The sequence below is a fragment of the Macrosteles quadrilineatus genome, unplaced genomic scaffold, assembly GCF_028750875.1.
Source record: "Macrosteles quadrilineatus isolate MER2022 unplaced genomic scaffold, UCM_ALF_1.0 Scaffold_7__1_contigs__length_78375512, whole genome shotgun sequence".
Lineage (NCBI taxonomy): Eukaryota > Metazoa > Arthropoda > Insecta > Hemiptera > Cicadellidae > Macrosteles > Macrosteles quadrilineatus.
Genome location: NW_026542600.1, coordinates 46,578,153 through 46,594,439, shown reverse-complemented (window position 1 = coordinate 46,594,439; position 16,287 = coordinate 46,578,153). Strand labels below are relative to the sequence as shown.

Sequence of the window (16,287 nt, the reverse complement as noted above, 5' to 3'; positions counted from 1 at the left end):
TATAAATGTCTTCTTCTGTATCCAATAGTCAATAGTAGTACACAATACTTTTTTTACTGACAAACATATCATGGTTTAGTTTTTACTTTGTTAGGGGTATTGGAATTCACCTATTTATGGGTTTAATTCTTTTTTACAATGCCAATATTTATTTTCAGAATATTTCGTTTAAGACGTACAGTCGAGACTCTGGGCACGGCGGATCAGAAAGGGAGGAATCACCGCGAGGAGTCGTGGGTATCCACAATCACAACCACAGTGGAGGGGAGAGGCCCCGTCCTAGCTACCAGTACCATAAGCAAGACTGCATGCCTCCCCATAGTGGGCGGGGACGAGCCGCTAGCCCGTGGAACCATACTTACACAGAGATACGAGAACAGCATGTTGCGTCAGCACACGAAGATCCTGTCTACGAGGAGATCGAGCGAGAACGGGAACGTGAGCGTGAACGTCATGAAGTCAGTGTAAGCGACATGAGTGATGAAGACGGCCGACGACAGAGTGACATGAGCAGACAATCGTCTCGTAGCTACGGGGACCACCGTCCTCTCATCCCGTACTCTCCCCCGCCTGCCCCCAACTTCCAGGCGGCGCTGGACGCAGCTCTGAGGCACCGTCTCGAGCAGGCGCGCACGCAAGGTGTGGTCCAAGGCAGCGTGGCGGTGCTTGACGGAGAGACTGTAGTCTGCCACCTGACCCCCGACTTGTATTCCTGCCGGACTATGATCCAACAGCCGTACAGCGAGTGTTAATAGTGCCCGCACCTCCTAGATACTAATTTATTTATTTAAGGGTGTTGAAACGTATCGACTTTTAAGACAGTTTATGTTTGTTGATATTCGCCGTGTTAATATTGTAAATAACGTCTTTTTTTTAATGCCGTGTCGTCGTAGACACTAAACGGCATTGGCACTGTGTTTTTGTTTGATTGTGAAATAACACAGTGTCCCTATACCTGTGATGAGGCCATAAACTACCTAGACTACTTGTACAGTTGTAATATTTCGAATGATTTGCACGGGATTTGCAAATAATTGTTATAAGTTATTTTTACTACGCTGTGATTATTATTTATTTCCATTAAGGGTTTTTTAAATACTCTTTCGTGCATTTCTTTATTATTACCTCAAGCTCTACTACTTTTAAATTTTCCATTTTCCGTAGTAGACTGTAGAAAGTCTCTGAATGGACTTTCTCTTACAACGGCTTAATTAGTATAAGAGCGTAAGAAGTTGATTATCTTCTGAGATTTTATTTTATCTGGGATAAATTATATATTTTTTGCTATTTATGACAGTTAGTTTTAAGTTTTCATTTTTGGATGTGATAGAAATAAAAGACTGCACATATATTTTAAGAGGATAGTACAGTAAATAAGAAATTAAATTAGTATTAACCGTTTCACCGATTAATACTTTCCTGTAATTTTTTAATGCGTTTAATCACTGGTCGAGTAAACCATAATGTTCACTGTCCTGTGAAATCTTTTATCGACGATTGTTGAATGAATCAGTGGCCTGGTGTTTCTAAATTTGGAAATCATAAATGTTTAGTCTAACATATTGTGAGATAGTTGATATGTCAGTTTGTAAATACGTAAGTGGATATTTGTAAATTTGTACATACATACAGTTCCGAACACTTGTACAAACATACCCTATGATAAATAAATATTATTTTGAAACATGATCTTAACCTTTTTTTACCCCACTTGGTTATTGGTTTGAGAGTTGTGGTGTGAGACGTACTATGAGTTAACCGACGTTGCAGTTTTTCTCACTAAGCTAAAAAAATACCTTATCAGTGATGGCAAGCTCAAAAAAACATCAAAGTTGCCAGAATTTCTACTAAATTCTTTTGATGAAGTAGGATTTCAACAAGCGGTGTGGATTAATATCTCATCCTATAGTCTATATCTCATCATTAATAGCCTACCAATAACTTTAACCAAAACAAATATGTTTAGTTTTGTAATCTTAACGAATGCCACCAAAACTGACATCATAAATCAAGCTTTGAATTGATAAACTTGTTACTATATCAAACCAATAAGTTGCACAAGCAAATTTGGTATGAGAACTGCAAATTAAGGGAGTTTTGATATACTTATGACCACACCAGTAGATGTTAGTGTTGCAAACCCCCTATGTTTTCCATTTAGAGTATTTTAAAATGTTTGCACTAAAAGCCTGCTTAGTATACCTGTAACTTATGATTAGTTTAAACTTAACTCAGGTGTGGATAACTGCTATGAGTACTTCTCAAAATTAACTCTAGATAAAAAATAGTATATTTTCATCACTAGGGCCTAAAGTGACTCTTTTTGACCCAAAGTCGGGAAATGAGCTAGGGTTAAAAAGACACTTTTTGCTCATTTGGTGAACTATATTTTTCGTCATATTGCATAATTAATAAAATAAGCTAGACCGAAAGAATTTGTATGTAAAGATAACCTCTCATAACAATTTCCAGCTTGTTTTCAAGAGCTAATGCATATAAGCAGCTGTTTAGTAAGTGATTCAATCATTTTGTCTATTACGATTGTGTTACAGTACATTATACCATCGATATGTCGAGCGATCAACAAGAATAGGCTAAAACCTTACCTAATAAATCAATCGATAAATATTTTGGATCGATACGATTACCACAATGAAAATATACAACAGCTGACTTTTACTCCCTAGGGACTAAAAATGATTTTTACTCCTAGAGTGTAGAAATGCTACTTTAGACCCGTAATGAATGCATTAAAAAACAGCTGTTTTTGCTGCAGTATGACGAAAAATTTTTTCCTATCATGGACATCAAGCAAGCCACAATCAAGCAAGCAGTTTAGTACTGTGATCTGCAGCTTTACTTCTAAAGTAAAAACGGAAGGACAAACAAACCTGCTGTTCAAAATTGAGCACGTTACGTAATGTTTTTTACCAATGATTATTTTTTAAACTAGCTTTTTTATTCAGTTCTTATAATTGACAAAGATTCACTTTACCTTTACAGTATCGTTTACTTACTTTACAGTACAAATTTGGACCAACGAGGTTCAAGAATTGAGAAAAAAGAAGTAAAATTGTAATACTTCGAACAACTTATCAGCTGTTCAGCCTAATTTAATTGATTAAACATTGCATTGCCATGAGTGCCAACGAGAGGCTAAAAACTAAAACAACCTCTCTTGGAAGTTATGAGAAGTGAATTTTAGTAATTAATTAAGAAATGGTCGTAGGTAAATTAGTGTACGCAACTCGCGTCATTAGCTTTTACGACACTCAGAGAAGTTTTAAAGGCACTCGCCAAGGCTCGTACTTTAAATTTTCAACTTGTGTAGTAAAGACTCCTTATGTGAGCGTTGCGTAAACTACTACAATCTACATTATGTAACAATAAAGTAACAGGGACAATGATGAATCCAGATGCCTATCTCTTGCCATCAGATGTTATGTCTCATTGGTATGTTCAGCAGTGGTACATTACAATTTTTCCTACACCCTCAAATTACTCGTGGGCTTGAAATTCTGATGTGGTATTAGGGTGTAGGTGTAAATAAATAAAACTGTCAAATCTACAATAATAACAATTATTATTTTCTTATGCTCTTCGCCTACACTTTGCGAGATTTCCTTTAAGTCACATACGACCCACTTTATAGACACTTTAAAATAGCAGATCCCTCGACCATCAAAATAACCATAGCTGGATGCTTTCCAAAGGCCATTGTGATTCATCGTATCATCGTATGGGTTGTTAATACTCCGCTCAAGTTATCGTCAGTTTCATCACATTACATTTAATATTTAATTATTTCACATTTTATTACTACAATAGAACCTCAATAATTAGACTCTTGATAATCTGGAACATCCAGTGATCGCGCTCCATCAAATTTCTCTAAAGCTGTTTCACTTTCATATATACTGTACACCTGCAAATGTTAAAGACCTTTGAGGTTTATAAGAACCACAAGAAAACATTGTGCCAGGATTGCCAACACTATTCGACAGAAACATTTAAAAGTAAGTATCAAAGAAATGTGTTTTTAATGAATCAGACAGCATGGTCATATAATTTAGTTTTATATTACTTATAATGTTACTTCAAGATATCTAATTCTTTTAAATGTTATGGGAAAATGAACTGAGAGATTGGAAAATTAGGTTTAAGCGTGTAATTCAAAGTGAAAGCTGGCCCGAGGTAGGCGTGTGATGCGCTATGGGGCTGGATAGAAAATTGAGCTCCTCTTCACCTACCTTATAAGGTGGAATTTTGGTCTTCCGTATACCCCCAACAAACCTAAGATCTCTTGGCACATTTATAAAGCGGTCCTGAGTGAAAAAAGTACCGTACGAGAATAGTTTAGTGTGAGTAGTCAGAATAGGGGTCTCAATCCCGGGATCCTGGTCGATTTTTGGTACCTACCAAGATATCCCGGGATTGGGGTCTTTTAATCCCGGGATTAACAGGATTGCAAAACCTATGTATTTATATATTTTTTTTTTATTTGAGGAGTTTTTCTTATGGAAAATATATAAAAATACTTCCAATAAACACTTGAAACACGTACGATGTTTATTTTTAGGACGATAAATAGATATATATATATACAGGGTGATCAACTCAAGGAGGCCACCATTGGGATATCAGAAACGGTAAGAATTAGAGAAAACTTTAAATGGGGGACATTCCTTTATTTTTTGTGGCAGTTAAAAATATGATTTTATTTTTTTCGAAATCAGCCGCCATTTTCCAAAATGGCGGCCAACTTTGAAATTTCTTATTGAACAGCCTATATTTTATGATGTTTTCGGATAGAACAGGCAACTTAAAAACTTTTTTATTCTTGACATTTTTTCGATAAAACCCACTCGTTTAGGAGTTACAGCCTATGGAAAAATGACTTCCGGTGTACATTTTACATCATATAGCTCCTTAACAAGTGGGTTTATAGCGAAAATGCTAAAAGTAAATACGTCAAATAAGTCTTAAAATTGCATCCACATTCCATAAAGACCATAAAATACAGTTTTCCACTTTTCAAGTTTGCCGCCATTTTGGAAAATGGCCGCCATTTTTGAAATTATAGAATTAATAGTTTTAACGAATTTTATGTTCTTTTTGGAATGTGGATGCAATTTTAAGACTTATTAACTTTTCGCATTTCGCTATAAACCCACTTGTTTAGGAGCTACATGATGTAAAATGTACACCGGAAGTCATTTTTCCATAGGCTGTAACTCCTAAACGAGTGGGTTTATCGAAAAAATGTCAAGAATAAAAAAGTTTTTAAATTGCCTGTTCTATCCGAAAACATCATAAAATATAGGGTGTTCCATAAAAAATTTCAAAGTTGGCCACCATTTTGGAAAATGGCAGCTGAATTTCGAAAAAATAAAATCATATTTTTAACTGCCACAAAAAATAAAGGAATGTCCCCCATTTAAAGTTTTCTCTAATTCTTACCGTTTCCGATATCCCAATGGTAGCCTCCTTGAGTTGATCACCCTGTATATATATATATGAAATATGGTATAAACTGTGATCTTTTTTAATTGGACAGTTTAATTATCATCCTACTCAATAGGCAAACGCAGTGTAAGTATATTATGTTTCATGTTTTTAGACGAATTGGATTTACTTTCTGTGAATGTTATTAAATTACTTAGAAGTGGTGAAGGTGAAGGTGGTGAGGTAGGGTTACAGGACGCCTATAGGTTATTTGGAGTTTTACTTTTGACATTTCACACAAACAACGAAATTGATGTAACAAACATAACATGGCAAACGGTGATTAATTGTATAAATTTTGTTCGTTTACGTCTTCGCTCTTATTTCATCAGTTAGGTTGTGTCGTATTTAATCTGTAAATATACCTAACCTATTCTAGTACCATAATATAACCTTTATTTTGTAGGCTAAGATAATCTATCCCTAAGTATAACTTTCTCTACATCTCATGTATTGTTACATTAGGACTGAAAATTTATAGAATGTACATTATATTTTTTATTTTTATTGAACGTTGTCACATTAACTGGATGCTGTGGCAACGTAATTCCGAGTTTTTATTTGATTTGTATTTTATGTAATTATGGTGGAATAAATCATTATTTCATTATTTCACATTGTGGTTTTTTGTGGGAAATAAACTTCATTATTCATCATTATTCATTATTCATTATTCACTCGTTGAATTGTACAAGTTAATTTAACTATGAATACCAAAACCTTATCTCGATAAAAAACTAAAGCATGGCTTGTTTTCTTTTTAATACACATACCGGATGTTTGTGATTTAGATAAAATTACTTTTTACAACATTTGTTGTGTACAAATTAGTTGTAGATCATGTGTTTCAAAAGATATTTTGCCTTTAAAAAATATCATAGGTAAAAGGGATCCAGTTTTTATTCAAAAAAGTCAACTTGGATTCGAAACGTATTTGTCTAGTGTTGTCAAATTTCTCAAAGAAACAATGCCTTGAGTGTTAGCAAAGTTCTTGGATTTTCACAAGTATGACCTATTATTCCTGCTTCGAGACATGTCATCTACATTTCTTTCACGGTCTATTTGAAGGCACTGAATTCCCTGCAGTGGTCTACAGGGATGTCTGACGCACAACTGCGTCGCTTGGTCTGTGGATATGATGATTGGTGACGTCATATGATAGTTGGAAAAACTGGTCTTTACTTTTCTGCATCACTATATGTATGTATGCAATATGTATGCTGCATTATCCTATGTAGCTTTTATATTTGTTCAGTTATAAACTGTTCTTTATCAATCTGTTTTTTTATTTTACTTAATTTCACCTCAAAACACAAAAAAATGAACTGTCGCATATATGCGACGTTTGGTCTATTTCAAGAAAACTATGATAATTTTCCCTTTTGTCTTTGCTGTAGACCGGGCGTCGCAGATATGCGACATTACAAAAGGTTATAAATAATAAAAAAAAGAATACATTATTTACAAACACGATTGTAGCGTATTACAATGTAAATGATCACTGTTTTACAGGTTTTCGCCCGTGGTCTGTGTGTACTGTTATCCAAGTGACAGCCGGTCTATGTGTAAGATTCAAATGTATACCTCGGTCTGTGGCAATGACCGCGGCATAACGTGTTAAACTTAACAATATGTTAAGCAGTAGCCAAATACAGTGACTTTAGGGCCTAGGCTTGGTTAAGGGGAGGGGGGCTCCTGTTTCATAGTGGAAGTGGGCTCTTGTTTCACTTTCACAGTGGTCGGATAGACATTTTGAACATTTGTTTTTGCATCGTGGATTAGGGCAATGGTATCTCCTTTTAGCATAATTCTTCTTATCTTGTACCTAGTCCCACTCCTTATATTAATTTCTTCAGATTCATCTAAGGCAATGTTCATGAATTCATCAAACCCTAGAATGATGCCTTCAAAACGCTTGTTCCTCACTTCTTGTATCCAGATACATACTCGCACACGACTTTGAAAGTATCGGAATATTACATTTACTGGTGATACCATAACCTTTACAATTTTAGGATTAGGCCTAGAATGATCCATTTTTGAAAGGTGCTAGCCAACGTCTAGAATTGAGAAGACTGTTGACCGTTGACTGACGACATTGACGGCAAATAAGGTTCAAAAATAAGGCGGAAATGGAAAAAAGGCAATGGCTGTAAGTTTACGCAAGACTGAAGGAAAAGGTCGACATAAATTAATTCTGTACTATCATAGGTTTAAATATTGACTACGAGTTATGCGCACAGAATTTTATCATATTTTAAAATCTAAGGTCTGTTTTATTTTTAAAATTATGAAATTGAGTTTATTTTAGCATGTAAACAGCAAAACAGCTACAACACGGCCGCCTTTAACTCCAGGCCGCGGCCTTCGAACTGGCAACGTCGCAAGTGGTATTGTAACAGCTGTTTTTTTTATCAACTAATGTTATTTGTGTATTTACGAAAGATTGATTACTGGACTATGACAATATTGACTCCGCTTAAAAATGTACAGATATAGATTTTAATTCATATTGTTTCAATTTTAAATTCTGTATGTTTTATTTTCAATATTTTAATAAATTTATGTTCATAAATTAAAAATTAAATCAATAAAGTGCGAATTAATGAGCTGATGTCACCTGTCTGCCATGTTATGTTATGGGACGTCTGTCGCTAAACAACACCACTCGCGATGTTGCCAATTCTACCAGGCCGCGGCCTGTAGTTAAAGGCGGCCGTGGATACTAACAGCTTATAGGTTAAATCTAGCAGCTATAAGCTTGTTATCTTATTAAACAGCTTTAAATATTGACATGGAATTAATTTCCCCATGGACTACAGAGGGAAAGCGCACGGCCACCTTTAACTCCAGGCCGCAACCTAAGAAGTAGCAACATCGCAATTAGGGCTGTAACAGCTGTTTTGTTTAGAGGCAGCTTATGGTATTTGTGTATTGTTTTAAGAATACGAAAGCTTGGTTACTGGGTTATGAAAATATTGACTCCACTTTAAATGTACAAAAATAGATTTTCAATTTAAAATTGTTTTGGTTTCCGTTTTCAATTCTATAAGTTTTATTTTCAATATTTAAATTTGAAACGCAAATTGATGAGGTGGTGTCACCTGTCTGCCATGTTATCTTAAAAGACGTCTGGCGCTAGACAACACTACTTGCAACGTTGCCAATTTTAACAGGCCGCAGCCTGGAGTGAAAGGTGGCCGTGCGCTTTCCCTCTGTAGTCCATGGGGAAATTAATTCCATGTCAATATTTTTTAAGATAACATTAATAAGTTAACAATAATTTTAATTGTTGTTTAATAAGATAACATGCTTATAGCTGCTAGATTTAACTTATGAGCTGTTAGTAGCCACGGCCGTCTTTAACTACAGGCCGCGGCCTGGTAGAATTGGCAACATCGCGAGTGGTGTTGTTTAGTGACAGACGTCCCATAAGATAACATGGCAGACAGGTGACATCAGCTCATTAATTCGCACTTTATTGATTTAATTTTTAATTTATGAACATAAATTTATTAAAATATTGAAAATAAAACATACAGAATTTAAAATTGAAACAATATGAATTAAAATCTATATCTGTACATTTTTAAGCGGAGTCAATATTGTCTTAGTCCAGTAATCAATCTTTCGTAAATACACAAATAACATTAGTTGATAAAAAAAACAGCTGTTACAATACCACTTGCGACGTTGCCAGTTCGAAGGCCGCGTCCTGGAGTTAAAGGCGACCGTGTAGTAGCTGTTTTGCTGTTTACATGCTAAAATAAACTTAATTTCATAATTTTAAAAATGAAACAGGCCTAAGATTTTAAAATATGATAAAATTCTGTGCGCATAACTCGTAGTCAACATTTAAACCTATGCTAGTACAGAATTAATTTATGTCGACCTTTTCCTTGAGTCTTGCGTAAACTTACAGCCATTGCCTTTTTTCGATTTCCGCCTTGTTTTGGAACCTTATTTGTCGTCAATGTCGTCAGTCAACGTTCAACAGTCTTCTCAATTCTAGACGTTCACGTTGGCTAGCACCTTTCAAAAATGGATCATTCTAGGCCTAATCTTAAAATTGTAAAGGTTATGGTATCACCAGTAAATGTAATATTCCGATACTTTCAAAGTCGTGTGCGAGTATGTATCTGGATACAAAAAGTGAGGAACAAGCGTTTTGAAGGCATCATCTTAGGGTTTGATGAATTCATGAACATTGTCTTAGATGAATCTGAAGAAATTAATATAAGGAGTGGGACTAGGTACAAGATAGGAAGAATTATGCTAAAAGGAGATACCATTGCCCTAATCCACGATGCAAAAACAAATGCTCAAAATGTCTATCCGACCACTGTGAAAGTGAAACAAGAGCCCACTTCCACTATGAAACAGGAGCCCCCCTCCCCTTAACTAAGCCTAGGCCCTAAAGTCACTGTATTTGGCTAGTGCTTAACATATTGGTAAGTTTAAGTTGATAGCCTATAACTTGAAGTGTTACAAAATTATAATTTTTATTATTTTTACCAGAGCCAATGTAAATTTCTTATAGGCTAAGTTTATTTATCTTAGGCCTATACTTTCCTGAGGTAGGCCTATATTCAAAAGTATTTAATGTATACTTTCTCTCATCCGAGTTAAAATTAATTTAACTCCATGCACAGATATTATAACCTCCCTAGTAGGGGTTACATTATCTGTGCTCCAGGTGAAAAAAATGTCTAGGCCTAAATCTAATTAAGTTAGTCCGATGTCTAAACTTTGATATCCAAGTCCATCACAGTTTTATGAAAAATACCTAAAAAAGCTAAGGTCACTTTTACAATCCTGAAGTGTGGAATTGTGTAAAAAAAATGTAACTTATTTTGGGGTTTTGGACTTCCGGTGATATAGGTAAGTTATTATGGGTTAAATAGACTTTTCCGTTCCTAAATAAAGTTCAAAACCTCATTTTATACAGTTTCACACTTCAGGATGTGTGTTTAGGGTGAGTTAGGCTTTGGTTTATTGTATAAGAAAACTATAAGTTAGTCGAAGCACTTTCAAGTAAAAAGAAAATATGATTCCTTACCATTTACCACATCGTCCTCACCACAATCTTTGGATCGGGAAGTAGGCTAGTCAGATTTCTTTCCTCCAACGGGTCTTGAAGAGTACACATTCTGTAGGCTAGTCAGATTTCTTTCCTCGAACGGGTCTTGAAGAGTACACATTCTACATTCTCCAGTACACATTCTAGAGGTGTTGGAATGTGTGCTGTTCAATGTAATCTGTAGTTTAGTAATATGGCCTTTCTATTAGGCTAGGTATTCTTTGAGTTGTTTTGTGAAGCTGTTGATTGTGGTTGTTGATTTTATATGTTCTGGTGATAGATAGTAAAAATATGTGCCTGTATTGATGGGGGTATTGCTTGTTTTTTGTAGTCGGAGCTGCTTTGTGTTAATGTTGTGTTTGTTTCAGGTGTTTTATGTGTGTATTACACACCTACAACACTTAAAACAAACACAACTGTGTATGTCTGATCGTGGGGTGGGGGATGATTTTTTGGCTAGAAGTATTGTGTCATATACAGGGTGATCAACTCAAGGAGGCCACCATTGGGATATCGGAAACTGTAAGAATTAGAGAAGTCTTTAAATGGGGGACATTCCTTTATTCTTTGTGGCAGTTAAAATTATGATTTTAGTTTTTTTTAATTCAGCCGCCATTTTCCAAAATGGCGGCCAACTTTGAAATTTCTTATGGAACAGCCTATATTTTATCATCTTTTCGGATAGAAAATGCAATTTAAAAACTTTTTTATTCTTGACATTTTTTCGATAAACCAACTCGTTTAGGAGTTACAGCCTATGGAAAAATGACTTCCGGTGTACATTTTACATCATATAGCTCCGAAAAAAGTAGGTTTATAGCGAAAATGCGAAGAGAAAATAAGTTAAATAAGTCTTAAAATTGCATCCACATTCCAAAAAGTCCATACAATTCGTTAAAAATATTAATTCTATTATTTAAAAATGGCGGCCATTTTCCAAAATGGCGGCAAACTTGAAAAGTGGATAACTGTGTATTTTATTGTCTTAATGGAATGTGGATGCAATTTTAAGACTTATTTACTCTTCACATTTTCGCTATAAACCTACTTTTTTTGGAGCTACATGATGTAAAATGTACACCGGAAGTCATTTTTCCATAGGCTGTAACTCCTAAACGAGTGGGTTTTATCGAAAAAATGTCAAGAATAAAAAAGTTTTTAAGTTGCCTGTTCTATCCGAAAACATCATAAAATATAGGCTGTTCCATAAGAAATTTCAAAGTTGGCCGCCATTTTGGAAAATGGCGGCTGAATTTAAAAAGACTAAAATCATATTTTTAGCTGCCACAAAAAATAAAGGAATGTTCCCCATTTAAAGTTTTCTCTAATTCTTACAGTTTCCGATATCCCAGTGGTGGCCTCCTTGAGTTGATCACCCTGTATACTTACACAGTCCAATTTTGCTATCGACAAATTTATCTTAGCAAAAAATTGAACTCTTATCAATAAATTTAGTAACTTAGTACAATACTATACTGTACTACTGTTTACATCAGTTAATTAGTTAACACATTCTTAGGCCCAATTAACTTAAGGCTTTGCTTATAGTTCATGATTCAATTTTGGTGTTTGTTTCAGTGATTGATGACGCTGAAGCAGAATGGCCCACAAAAGGGAATGTTCAGAACAAGAATAAACTGCAAAATAGTTTCAAGTGACTTCTTGATATGAATATAAGTGTTAGGCCTAGTTTGGTGACTTTTATAGGGCTATTTTTTCTCAACTACCTACCTATTTCTTTTGCCTCTGTGAAGTGGACCTCTTGTTTTGTTAGCAGTGTTTATGACTTTTAAGTTAACGTTGAACTGTATGTGATGTTATAACAGTTAGTTTTAGAATTTCCATTGATTTTACTATCAACAAAAGTGTTTGATATCAATTATATTCTTTGTACTTTTAATTTTTTTAAGTTTAGCCCAACAATATGCAAAGACTTAATGCTCTAGAATGTCTTTAAGTATATTTAATGGTAGACCTAAACAAATATGTAATATGTTAATGGAATAAACACTAGTTTCATCAATACTAGAAGATTTTTATTTAATTGTAGCAATTCACAATGTTTTAGCTTATTCTTTAATTAAAAGTTAACTGCTGTTTGTACCTAATTAAAATAGTATAAATGAAAATAATCAAATAACTGCAAGCTAAAGCAAAAATAAATCCTACCAGAAAATACATTTTAAAACCAGTATATACATCTCACCAGACACATCAATGTATCCTAATTGAAAAAAAATATAATAATATAATAAAACTTAACAATTAATTGTCAAAAAATTATGGAAAATCATTGCTTTCATAAATGAAAAATTAAATGAAAAGTATAACTTCTAAATTGTGTTCTATACAATCTTTAGAACATCAGTCATACCATAGACAAACGTACACAGTAACTACATGGGGCTCCCAGCGGTGTGGGCCAGAACCTATGGTAACCGCAGCACGGCTGACAGTCTAAATTTAATCCTTTTTGTCATTCTTTAGAAAGGCACATTGGTAGATTTTTAATAAAGTAGGCCTACCAGAAAATGTAATATTCTAACACTTTTTGTAGGCCTATTTAATTTCTGTAAATTAAAAAAAAACAATTTTTTAACTTACATAGGCCAAACATTTTTTTAAAGCTGTAATGCAGCTCTATAATGTTTGTTATAACGTTTCACGTGTAGCGAACGTTTTTTTATTTCTCTATATGAATGAGTTCTTGCCAACTCATGAAATTTAAATTCTTTAGTGACTTAGTTCTTAATTATGTGCTATGAATGAATTCCCAACAGTGTGCAAGATATCAAAAGAACCTTTTAAAACTAACTTTTGTATTGCTGCTATGCCTCGTCCCAGGGACAGAGTTGATAATTTTGTTTAACTTGTAAACTGAACCTAATATCAATGATAAAATAAAAGGTATACAATGTTAGTCCAGTAACAGAAGAAGCTTTTAAGATATTCCTGCAAAGATGTCTTTTACCATGAAAATACTAATACTAGAGTTTCATATATTACATGTATCACAGAATATGTGACCAATTTACATATTTATATCACATAAGTTAGTAATGCACAAATAGACACAAGTAAGATAAAAACAAAACAAAAAATAACATTACAACTAAAATAATACAACTCAAAATTTTGCAAATTTTACTGTGTATGTCTGATTGTGGGGGGGGGGGGGAATCAAATTTAAAATATAACTAAATTGTGTTCTACACAATCTTTAAAACATCAGTCATACCACAGACAAAATGAAGTATGGAATGCATCGTCACATGCAAAAAAGGTTAACATTGCAGTCAATGACATGACTCTGATTGTAACTGGTTGTTTGAAACCAACCCCAGTACACAAACTCTATCCTATCATAGGAATTGCCCCTCCATCAATCCGACGTGATGTCGCTGCCGACGCAGAAAGGACTAAGCAAGAGACCCTCGTTACCAAGCCATTACACCGTTACCCGTTACCAACCTGCAGAGTGACGGCTTTGGTCCCGAAAGAGCTTTCTGTCACGGACACGAGTTCTGGATGGATCACTCTCAAGCAGTTAGGAGGCCACGTTGACTAACCCTCCCATACCAGCCAGGGAGGAACTGGCTCCTGGTGGAGGCCTGCATTACACGGTGTGGAAGAATCGAATCAGGGTTGAGGTACCAAAATGCAAGACAAACATGCAGAAATGGGGTCTCTTACCAGAGGAAGAAAACATCTTGTGTGCGTGTGGTGCTGTTCAGGATCCTGGCCATCTGCTGATCTGTCCACGTCTACACCAGTCATGCACATTAGATGATCTTTCACAAGCGAATGACAAAGCCATATTGGTAGCTAATTTCTAGAAAAGTGAAATCTGATTTTCGGACACGCAAAGTAATTATCAGGGCGCAGAAGTGACCGTTGCACAAAAAGACATCTGCCGAGAAATAGTTCTGATGGCATTGTCTAAAAATCCTTAATCTGAAAAACCATAGACAGCATAATTTTGATGTGAATTTTTGAATCATTTTGATGTGAATGGTTGGCACCAGGAGCCAAATATTTTGATGTGGCAAAAAGGTGACTACATGACCTTTTGCATGCACGGTCCCTTTTAGCGAATTTCCCATATAGGGAATAAGATATTACCGTAGTACCTGGACCTGGGACTGATTTTTGTGAGTAATTATTGTAGTCATTGTTGGGGGAGTAGTCATTGTAGGTGAAGACGTAGACCTTCTCGTCTTTCCTTCAGTAAATCGGTCCCGGGTCTAGGTCTTACCGTGCCACCTACGGTAATAGCTACTTCCCTATAGGGAAATTCGCTAATAATAGACCATGGCGAAATTTTTAAATATTTTGAAAATTTTCTATGGTTTTCAAAAATAATGGACGTTGTTATAATCTCAAACATTAGCAAATATCCAGTCCAAATATGTTATCCAGTCTAAGAAAAGGTAAGGCAACACTTTCTGTCAGAGGCATACTTCAAGAAATATTTGGCAAAAAGAAAAAAAAAATTAAATTGTACGGTTTTATGGCTATACTAGCACAGGTCTTTTGCAGCTGCAGCCTTGGTTTCTTACTTGTGGTATAGCAGGTCCTAACAACATACTAAAAAACTAGAACTACATGACCTTTTTTTTACAAAAAAAAAAAACTTTTACCCTCCCTGTTGCAGCAAACCTAAGTACTCGTTACACTAATTATATTTAAATAGGGAATAAATGTGATATTTTTATGAAAACATTTGAGTGTAAATCGAATTAGGCAAATGGAAATTCCTTTAGTCTGCAGGTTTGCTGTGTCGAGGGTATTTAATGCTTATAACTTGACTGAACTATTATCACTAAGATAAGAAGGTAAATTAGGAAATAGTCTAGGTACAGTATTCTCACCTAAAACTCGCTTCTTGCGTCTTTATTTACACCAATCATTGTCTTTGTTACGGCACGTGATGCGCCAAATGTTTTGGTAATAATAAAAAACTAACACTTTGAATAGAACTATGATTTCATTGGTGTAGAAATGAGCAAATGATACTACAGTAGTGGACTGTATAAATGAACTGTGATGAAATAAATTGCTATAATGAACTAATGCGGTTTTAACTAAATGTGAGATACGTGGAGGGAACTGCCTCACACGTCCTATACGAAGCTATGCTAACCGAACAATGTGCTGCTTATCGATGCCCTGACAAAAGACACCTCCCTCACTCAGATTGGGGTTACAACTTTCTAAGAACTGGTGAGGAAGGGCCCGTCCTTTCGCAGAAGGACAATGTTTATGACTCTGTGCTAAAAGCCGACAAGCGACGCCTAGCAGAAAGTAGGTTTAGAATTTAAATGTGATATGAATATGATAAACTATTTACCTACAATATTATCAACACTAAGAACATAAATGAAACAATAAACAATCATGACACTAAACAGTCTTTATTCTTAAATGTTTTACAAAAATAAGGTCATCTTCGTGAAAATGTTTTACACAAACACGAGAATTGTTTGAAGATGTCTAATCTGACCGAGGAATAGCATGAAGCCATTGTTGCTTTTGTGGCGGATCACTTGGAATCTAAAACACTGTATGTATCTTTCAGTTTTAATTAAGCTTTCGTAATTACTTTTACACCCAAGCACAACACATCTATCTGCCATGTCCTAGTAACAAATTCAATGTCATTACTAAATTATTTAAGTTAGGTAGTAGAAGCGTGAATAAGT

At 34.9% G+C, this 16,287-nt stretch overlaps 1 protein-coding gene across 4 annotated transcripts in view; it reads left to right on the top strand.

Annotated features, from left to right (window-relative positions):
• LOC128997978 (latrophilin Cirl-like) overlaps positions 1-1,689 on the top strand; it is a 171,611-nt gene extending 169,922 nt beyond the window's left edge. For 3 of the 4 annotated variants that reach the window (XM_054423860.1, XM_054423858.1, XM_054423859.1), the window contains one exon: positions 159-1,689. In XM_054423860.1, coding sequence (XP_054279835.1) covers positions 159-752 — 594 coding nt within the window. In that variant the 3' untranslated portion in view covers positions 753-1,689. The remainder of the gene's footprint in view (positions 1-158) is intronic. The other variant, XM_054423861.1, reaches the window with a different exon arrangement.
• The last annotated feature ends 14,598 nt before the right edge of the window (positions 1,690-16,287 follow it).